The sequence below is a fragment of the Platichthys flesus genome, chromosome 21 (assembly GCF_949316205.1).
Source record: "Platichthys flesus chromosome 21, fPlaFle2.1, whole genome shotgun sequence".
NCBI lineage: Eukaryota > Metazoa > Chordata > Actinopteri > Pleuronectiformes > Pleuronectidae > Platichthys > Platichthys flesus.
The window spans coordinates 3,596,968-3,606,510 of record NC_084965.1 but is presented as its reverse complement, the minus strand read 5'-3'; the positions used below and the strand labels follow the sequence as shown (position 1 = coordinate 3,606,510).

At 47.4% G+C, this 9,543-nt stretch overlaps 1 protein-coding gene across 1 annotated transcript; it reads left to right on the top strand.

Moving 5' to 3' along the window:
* The first annotated feature begins 2,840 nt into the window (after window positions 1-2,840).
* On the top strand, window positions 2,841-8,552 carry nell3 (NELL (neural EGFL like) family member 3). Its single transcript, XM_062379009.1, has 5 exons — window positions 2,841-3,115; window positions 3,234-3,972; window positions 4,428-4,987; window positions 5,344-5,410; window positions 5,574-8,552. Exons 2-5 carry the CDS (start codon window positions 3,261-3,263, stop codon window positions 7,103-7,105), a joined length of 2,871 nt encoding a protein of 956 aa, XP_062234993.1. The 5' UTR covers window positions 2,841-3,115; window positions 3,234-3,260; the 3' UTR covers window positions 7,106-8,552.
* Window positions 8,553-9,543: the final 991 nt, after the last annotated feature.

The following is a 9,543-nucleotide window of genomic DNA, read 5'->3' as shown; positions in this document are numbered from 1 at the left end:
TATTCTGTTTCGCTTGAAATCAGGAAGGAATATTGTAAGACACTGGTGTGGTGCAACAAGGTCATTAATCTTCAAGAGGGGGGGGAGCCAAGGAAAGTCAAGCTGTCAATGTATGAATAGCCTCCGGCTCTTATCTGACCGCGCAGACACAGATAGCTCTATTTATTTGCATTTCTCCTTGAGTCAACCTGGGAGGCCAAGAATCAAGATTTCACATCTTTTTGTAATCTTCCCTCAGCGCACAGGGCAGAGGCGAGCAGCTCAAACTGAGAAATGTGTCAAAATATTAGGAAACTGAGGGAAAAATCTGCATCATGAATCATTACGATGATGATTCCCTCATTTTCCAGGGAAAACATTAGCGTCTGTCTGCATTATTTCACTATTATTAGAACTTCTGGGGCCTATTTTCCCTTGAGACTCCCCCCCGGCTCCGGAGGGAAAGGCAGACCACCCTCTTTGTGGTGGAGTCCTGTCATCGCAATGCGAGGGCTGAGCACCACGGGGGGAAACCAAATAACCTTGAATGCGTTGGAGAGCCTTTCAGATGTATTAAACAAACACTCCGGGTTCGGGCATGTGTCCCGACCGCCCTCATTTCCTCCCTCTCTCTCAGGGGTTGACAAACACATGGACACCAAAAGGATCAGGGGGGGGCCAGATGATGACCTCCCCAACACGAGCACGCCGGTGCCTCGGAGAACATTTCTCAAGTGCTGGGTGATGTTTGGCTTTGTTGCGTCTCTGCGGCCAAGCTTCACTGCTGCTGAGGGTGGTCCAGAGGGGGCACGGATGTTTTCATCCAACATGTGTCACGGCACATAGTCAAGAAACTGGGTCTTATTTTTAGCAACCTTGAAACAACAAAGCAGGAGCTGGTTGCAAGGCCAAGTCCCTCTCAACAAAGAGCCGCCTGTTGGAATTCCAAAAGAGATTCCAATACCCCAGATGTTAAGGTGAGAGAAATATAAGAGGGCAGATTTTAAAATCATTATCCTCTTTGATGTTGAGTCCGAGCTCCCACACACACCCTCTAAACACCTTTCCTGGGCTCGGGCACACAGAAGAAAACGGGGTGATAATGACGAAGCCAGTGGGCACCTTGCAAAACCATAGAGCGTCAGGGAAAGGTAATACTGCAGAGGACAAACTGTCACGAGGATGATGATGATGATGATGATGATGTGAAGGGTGACGCACACTGGGAGAGTTGCAGTGCCCTCTGTTTGTTCTCTGCTGTAATGTACATGTCAAACCCCACTGAACTCTGAGGGGAGTGTGGAGCAGCTCGTGCTACCGGCCCTGCGCTGCTTTCTTTACTAAGCAGTGAAATAATCCACATGTTTGAAAACAGAAAAAAAAAAAATGGGGCCAATTAACTGGATGTTTTTCTACGTATGCAACTGATTCCCCGCGGAGACTCCGCTCTCTTTGGCAGCAGCTACACAAACAGCTTCCAGCAAACAAGAAAGGTCTGCTCTGATTAATCCAAGTGAAGCTTGCCTCAATGTGGAAAAAACTATTTCTGCCAAATGGGAAAACTTGCGGTAAGTGGAAATAATGAGAGATTGTAAAATGTCAACATTGTGAGAAACCTCGTCAGAAATAATAAGTCCAAGTCGAAATGATGAAAAGAGAAATGTCTAAACTCTGAGATGCAAAACAACAAGGTAGTAAAAGTTAGGAAATAATCAAAGTAAGTGGGAGAGAAAGGTCAAAATTATACAAGTAAGTACAAATTAGCAAGTCAAAAGTTTTACATAATGAGTCAAAAATACGAGCAAAACAGGTCAAACATTGATAGAGACGAGACTAAAGTTTGACTTAATACATCAAAGTCAGAATTTACATCTTTATGTCATCATTTAAAATGTTAGATTCTTCTGTGCTTGGCAGTGATTGACTTCCTACCTGACCTCCACATTATCAAACAGACATTTACACCATAATCTGCCAAACTAGCCCCACACATCAGCCTCGGATCACCTCCCACTGCAGGAGCTGAAGCCCTGACATGAGGGTTATTAGGAGAAAGCAGTTGCGGGTTTCACATTCCTGACTCCTGCCTCAGGTCCCTTCAATGAGAGCTTGACCTTTGTTGGCTTTGTCTATAACCAGGGCCGCTTGGCGTTGACTGGCCCTGTATAACACGGAGAATACAGGGGTGAGGACCAGCAGCTGTCTCAACAATCACTTTCTTATTGAGACGAGGGAGAGTCAACAGTGAGGGACATGAAAAGTGACAGTCAAGAATATACGGAAGAGTATTAGTAAAATTTGAATTTTTAGGAATCTATCAACTCCTAACATTATTAAACATGAAGTCTACAAAACACCCCGAGTATGAATTAGTGAAAGTGGTTTATTTCAAATTTAATTCTTTGACACTAGCCTTCAACATTTTGACTGAAAAAGTTAAAAAGTTAAAGTTATTCTCAGCATTTCTACTTCATTCTTCGCTTTAAAAATATATCTCTGGCTAATTTACATTGTAATCGAATGTATTCTATGGTATTTTGACTTTATAGAAAACAAAAATTCAATAGTTTTTCTCAACATTTCAACTTTTTTTACAAAACACAAACAAATTAGCCTCCTCACTTTGTTTGACAGTCTTCTTGACATTTATAATGTATTTTTTGACGTTTCCACTTTAGAAAAAAACGTTATTCTTGGCATCACAACTTTATTTGCAAATACAAAAAAACTGATTTTGTGGATTTTTCAAATATAAGCTCTTCCTCCTCATTTATTCTTGACCTGACTCCAGTATCCTTCCATAGAAAAGATGCCAACACTGGGGAACAACATTCTTCTTGGCATTGCATGAACACATTTTAGTCTTTTTTCCCTTATAATATAAAAACAGAGGGAACATTTGAAGTTAATGTGCATTCTGTCTTTCTCTCTCTCCACCGGGGAGGTCCTGTGGAGAGGCAGGGAAGCTGAAGGGTTAATTCGGGGCTGGGGAAACCTGATGCTAATTAAGCTTTGGAATTCCTCATCCCGACCGAGCAGCAGCTCAGAGGCTCCGGAGGCAGCAGCAGAGATGTCCGATGGGTTGATTCCTCACTGACACTCAGGAAAGTCAGTCTCACCGAACCTGCAGCTGAAGGTAACGTTGAGTCATCAGCTGGAACAAAGTTTGTTTTTTATTATTAACTTCAGCTTTTCCCCCAGATTTTCCATTTGGTTCGTTAATAAGCTCAAACGTGCATTTTCTGCTTTTGCAGGTAAAGACGGATTTGTCTCATGCAAACATGGTTTTACTAACATCGGTGCTGCTGCTCTCCTGGGTTTCGCTGCACAACACCGCGCAGGCTGCAGCAGACTTCTGCCGGGGGACGCACTGCTCCGGCGGGGACAGGAGCGACCCGAGACCGTGCACTGGAGAGCACTGTCCGGGGGGCAGATCCTCCAGGCAGCTGCGGCAGTACAACCCCACCACGCAGGGGAGAGCGGCGCAGATAGTGGCCGGCCAGCACCACGCGTACCCGGGCTCTCCGAGAGCCGTGGCGCAAGCTTACCCGGCCGCGCAGCCTCTCCGCGGGCGACACGGAGACACCAGCGGCGGCGGAGGAGGAGGAGGAGGAGGAGGAGGCGGTGGCGCACGGATGAAGGCGCCCGAGGTCCTGCCTCGACCTGCAGGGTGCACGGAACCGGGATGCGTCGTTGCTGTGAAGCAATTTCAACCCACAAATGACACCCGAGACTGCAGAGGGATCGAGTGCAGACTGCCACCGAGGATCCGGCCCAAACCTCGGACCAAGTCCTGTGTGGGTGAGGGCTGTGTGGCCGGTTCAGAGGAGAGCGTCTCCTCCTCCTCCTCCTCCTCCTCCAGCCAGCGACCTCCCGTGCATCTGTCCGACAGAGCCGCGCAGTTTATGGGAGATTTCCCGGAGTTTGGATATTCTTCCTCGGAACTTGGCGGCGCGCCCCTGGGTGTCCAGCTCACATGTGACATCAAGCCAGGTCTGTTATCTCCATCATCAGCATCATCTGCTGTGTTTAGATGATCTCAGGCTGATTCTCTTTTTCCAAATGTCCAAAGAGGACAAAAAGGAGTCAATGCTCCAAGAAGTATTGTCTTCTCTGAATTTCCTATGAATTCTCCCCATGCACTTTAGGCTTCATTGACTCTAGCCTCTTTCTCCACCTGTGATCAGCTGTGGATTATGGTTTGAAGCAGAGTAAGACTCTGGTGACCTTAAGAGCTAAATGATATCTGCAGAGCAGCTCAGCTAGAAGAATGTCTCAAAGTCAATTGTCCAGAGAAACTGTGGTTCTTTCATGTTGGCCCGAGGTCACTGGGCTCACTGGAAATCAGACTTCTGCATCAGCCTTAATCTCATTTAATCACTTCCTCCAGTTCACCGTTTAACAGCGAGTGTGTTCCCGTCTCTCACTCTGCATTACTTTCATCGCAGGTGAGAATGAAGTTCCCTCCGAGGACGCCCTCATCCTGCACCTCCAGCTGGCCAAGGGGCAGGAGAAGCTGGTGGAGGCCCTGCGCGCCCAGCAGATGGTCATCCGCGACCTGCAGCAGAAGCTCGTCGACCAACAGGACGCCCTCCTGTCCCAGCAGCGCGAAATCCTGGACCAGCAGCGGGGCATGTACGAGCAGATGGACGTGGTGAAGGCCCAGTACGGCCTCCTCTCAGACACCGTCAAGCAGGTCTCCTTCCAGGGCCTGCAGGGCGAGCTGCAGAGCTACTTTGAGAGCCACTTGGCCGGTCTGCAGAGCCAGGCCCGCAGCCACCTGCAGAAGTCCTACGCCGTCCACAAAATGGACGTGGACACAAAGGTGATGGACGTGGTCGGGGAGGCGAATTATCCTCAACCTCTGCTGGGCTGTCCCTCACCCTGCAGCCCAGACGAGTTCTGTGATTTTCAGAAGGACCCGCCTCAGTGTGAGAAGTGCACCATGTGTCCGCCTGGCTTCTTCCTCATCTCGCAGTGCTCGTCCACCGCAGACCGCATGTGCCAGGTACTGACCTACAAAACACTACATCTACTTTCACGGTGGAGAAACCCACAAGTTGCCATAGTGTCAACAAGTATCAGTGCAGTGCAAAACCAACTGCAGAAAATTGGTTTGCATGGGTTTCAGCTGGTAGTTGTGGTTCCACATGATGATATCAGTCTGTGGTGTTTGAAGCCAAACAACCACAGCTGGTAAGAAGTCAAAATGATCTCAATGAATTTCCTCAAACTTGATTAGGATAAGGATCCTTGTCTTTAATTCAAAACACAAGCATGAAATGTCTTCTTGCAGCTTCAGTCCATAAGCAGAACTATTCCCTATGTTTTCCTGATGATCATATGAATCTTCATGAACTACAGGACAGGGACGAATGCCTTGAACTACCAAACATTTGTGGGGAGCGAGTGAAGTGCCTGAACACCCCAGGTGAGTTCAAAACATTGTGCTGATGACAAACAACTTATTCTACGATCATTGCATAGATTCATCCTTAGAACACATTTTCACCAGTTTATTTAAAACCAAAAGAATCTTAGTATTTTCCATCCATGTCTTTTCACCTTTGGCATCTCCATCCTCTCGTTCTCAGGAGGCTTCAGGTGTCTGGGGGTGTCTGAGAGGGAAGTGGAGATGGGCGTGTGCGGCCACGACTACTTCTTCAACCCGGAGCTGCAGGAGTGCCAGGCCTGTTCGGACTGTGACGGAGAGGCTGTCTCCGTCCCGTGCACGGCCGTCAGCGACACTGTGTGCAGCCAGAGTTCAGAGAGCCGACTCTCTCAGTCCTGGGCGGCGAACGTGGTGGTCCCGTCCGCGAGGGCGTCCGGCACCAACATCTTCCAGGGGCTTCAGCTGAACATCCGAGGGAAGGAGAGCAGCGACTTGCTGTCCAACGAGGGCGGGCAGGTGAGGTTCCTGCAGCACGGCCTGGTGTGGCTGGACCATAACTTTGCATTAAAGCACAGCTGCAGGAACTTCCTCCAGGTGGGGATGAGGCTGAACGACAGCCAGGAGGAGGAGGGTCGGGATCTGAGCGGCGTTCGCATCGAACAGCCCGATGGGAAGTACTTCCAGGGGGTTAGCGTCAGCAGCGGAGTGGAGGTGGAGCCTAATCACACCTTCACCCTCCTGCTGAAGAGTCCGAATCAACACTGCAACCAGAGCAAAGATCTCCACGTGTACGACGTCACCGCTCCGTCTTTGAGTCTCCTCTGGTTGTCTCATGATACCGGCGCCGTGGCCATGACGGCTCAGATGTCCCTGTTGGTCCACTACCAGACCAGCTACCGCCCCACGTTCCGTTTGACCTCGGTGTCTGACCCGTACATGATCAGCCTGACCCACGACAGCCGGGGGGTGCGCTTCACGGAGAGCGGCGTGGTGAAGTTCGTCCTCCAGCAGGCGCTGTACTCCATGGGCCACACCTGCATTCGAGAGGGCTTCTCCCTGATTGCCTACACTAACCGTAACGGGACGGGTGTGGAGGCGACGCAGGCCTTCAAGACGGGCGTCAACTACCGGGACACCTCCATCACCCTCTCTGGCGCGATGAGCGTGGACAGCGGAGACACACTCAGCTTCGAGATCACGTCGCCCTCCCAGTGCAACATCCGCTATTTCGGGGACAGCACCGGGATCAGCATGCTGAGCCTCATCTGGATTCCTTCGGCTGTGTCGTCGGCTTTGACCGCTACCGTGTCCAGGACCGGCCTCCCCACCGGAGCGGTGAGGAACAAGCCGCTGTCGTTCCAGCAGATCAGCTCGGACACGCCGCAGGTTCACTTGGCCCGTTCGGGCGAGCCGAGCAGCCGGAAGAACTTTATATTCCACGAGAAAGGGACGGCGAACGTGGCCATCAACCTGAAGCTGATCCACTCGTGTAACATTGTAAAACTCACGCTGCAGAAGGTGGCAGGTAAGAGTGGGCAGGCGGGTCCTGTGGCTCAGCAGGTGTCCGGGTACATGCCTGAGGGCAGCATGTGGGCCAGCATCGGGCTCAGGGCCTCGTTCCAGGTGCAGAACGGCACAGCGGTGTACGTGACGCTGGACTGCATCCGAGGACGTGTCAACCAGATCACACAGGAGGGAGGCACTAACATCTCAATCCTCTGGGTGGCGCTGTGACGCCCCCCCGGAGCCTGAACGTCACTAAAACAGTTTGTGAGAAGACAGACGGACACTTTTGCACAGTTTTGAATCGCAGAGCAGATTCAACAATTTACCAAATCCAGGAAAAATGCTGGTCGATGAAAAACGTATTCCACATATTTTGTCATTTTATTGTTTTAAATGTGTTTCATCACTTTTTTAGATTTTTATGGTGTAACATTTTTCGTGTTTGATTTTAAACAAGTACTGATTTGCTTGAAGTACTTCGGCTGGTTGAGCAGTGACCAATTCTTAATTGAAGTGTGTGTGTGTGTTGTATGTGTGCGTGTACATCTGTGTGCACTGGTGCTTGTATAAAGAGTGTGTGTATGTGTGTGTGTGTGACACATTTGCATGCCTACTTTTGCATATGTGTGAGTCTTTTGATATGTATATTCCTCCATCTCTGCATATATGTAACATACAAACTGTATGTAACAAACCTTTTTGTATTTTATCATTAGACCTATAAAAGCAGTAGTTTGGTATCTTGGGAAATATGGTTATTCATTTCGTGGACGAGAGTAAACATGTAAAATGTGTAATTAACAGCAAGTCTATCTCAGAGGATCGATACCACACTCAATCGCCAGTTAGCTTAGCTTAGCATAAACACAGGCAGCAGGGAAACAGCTAAGGCAGCAATAATATGCATTATTTGACATATTTCACTTGTTTAATTTGGACAAATTCTGTGAAATGGCATTTTTGACAAGTGTTTTGACATTTGAACAGATGTTTATGTGACGACTGGTTGTTTGGCTGAGACCAGTAACTTCCTGGTCTCAATTCTGATGGGCCATAACCACGGCCAATCCCAGCTGAGCTTCCTATTTACCGCACATGTTAGAGAGTGGTATTAATAATCATGTCCAACTTTCTGTCAGAATGTGCATTTTTCCCATATGTTGAATTATTCATGTGGTGCTCTGAAGAGAATGCAATGTAGTTAAATTTCAACAAGAAAGAGTTTTGTACTTGTGATGTTTTTGATGATATTTATTTGCCTTTCATACAACAGGACTTTTGTATTTACACTATGAAATGCTTATATTTGGTTTATATGGTAACACACTGAGTAGACAGTGTTGATATTCAAGTACTTGCAGTGATAGCCTCTGCGATACACTTATTTGCACAAATATAACAGTATTATGGAATGTGCAAACATCATACTTTGTTTGTGGAGAGCTGCCCATGCATATCGTCCCTAATTGCCTTTGTCTGTGCTCTGTCCTCTGAAACAATTAGGCATTAATAAGCGATTGGGAAAGTTGGCATTGAAGTTCTTCTGCTTTATTCTCACATCATTGTGTGTGATGAATTACTTTGTTTGTGGTGCCGGGCTCGCTGCACATTTCTTGTGGAACATCGAAGCATGTATTCTCTCGTTCAGCACCAAATAAAATGTACATATACTGTGTTTGTTTTTTGCCGGAGAAGAAATTTCCCCTTTATAAAATCTCAAGTGCCTTTGTTGGTTTACAATAAACGTCAACTTATAGCGTGAAATAACCGACTTCAAAGTTTCACTGGATGCCCACAACAATAACTGATATTTAATGATTAGAGTTTATGTTTGTTATTGAGCAATATGTGCACATAATGAATTCCTGTCAAGCCACATCATTCATTCTTTCCTGTGCGCTTCATTCAGATTCCCTTTGATTGTCAGGTTACATAAGTTCACTGTAAAATCTAAATTTCCGACTGAATGTCCATAATTTTCCCTTCAATCAAGGCAAAAGGTTGAACAATCAGACGTTCCTCATTCCTTTTAATCCAACACACCCTGAACCTATTTGAAAAACAATCTTATTCAGCAGCAAAGGTGCCAAATACCGACACAACACCTGGAAAACCATACTCTGCATTTTCCTCTCAATTGGTCTGAATCATGTTCAAATTATTCTTCCATCTATTACCTATAGGAGAGAAGTTCTCTGGCTCAAGCATTACAAATACACTGAGTCAATGAGAGGGAGAGAGAGAAAAAAGAAAAGTGTCTGCTTGTGAGAAACAATCAAATGTTTCTGTCGGTTGCTCGGATTGGAAACAGGTGTCTCGGCGGAGCAGTGCTCCAGATGTCTGACGCTTTAGATCAAATGAGAGCCACGGCACATGAAGACGTTCAGACATCACACGGAGGAATGGGGACAGAGAATCAGAGCAGGAAGAAACAGACGATTGAAAACTTTGTCTTTAAAAGTTGCTCGAATCAATATTTTCTAAACCAGCGGCACAGAAACAAACGGGCTGAATCTGCAGCGTCACCACCGAGCTTCGTCGTTCCCCCTGGTGCCACTGTGCTTTTTTATTTGGCCTCTTTTAGCTTCGGTTAACTTCTGACAAATTCCACTGTCGTCAGCCTCATTTCCAGCAGCTGCTTCCTGCACAAATAAAAAAATAAACTC

Bases quoted from the DNA above. Each gene is read 5' to 3' on its own strand.
- nell3 (XM_062379009.1), top strand. From the start codon at position 3,261: ATGGTTTTACTAACATCGGTGCTGCTGCTCTCCTGGGTTTCGCTGCAC. The intron at 4,988-5,343 runs GTACTGACCTAC...CATGAACTACAG, and splicing joins CCGCAGACCGCATGTGCCAG to GACAGGGACGAATGCCTTGA. The intron at 5,411-5,573 runs GTGAGTTCAAAA...TCTCGTTCTCAG, and splicing joins GAAGTGCCTGAACACCCCAG to GAGGCTTCAGGTGTCTGGGG.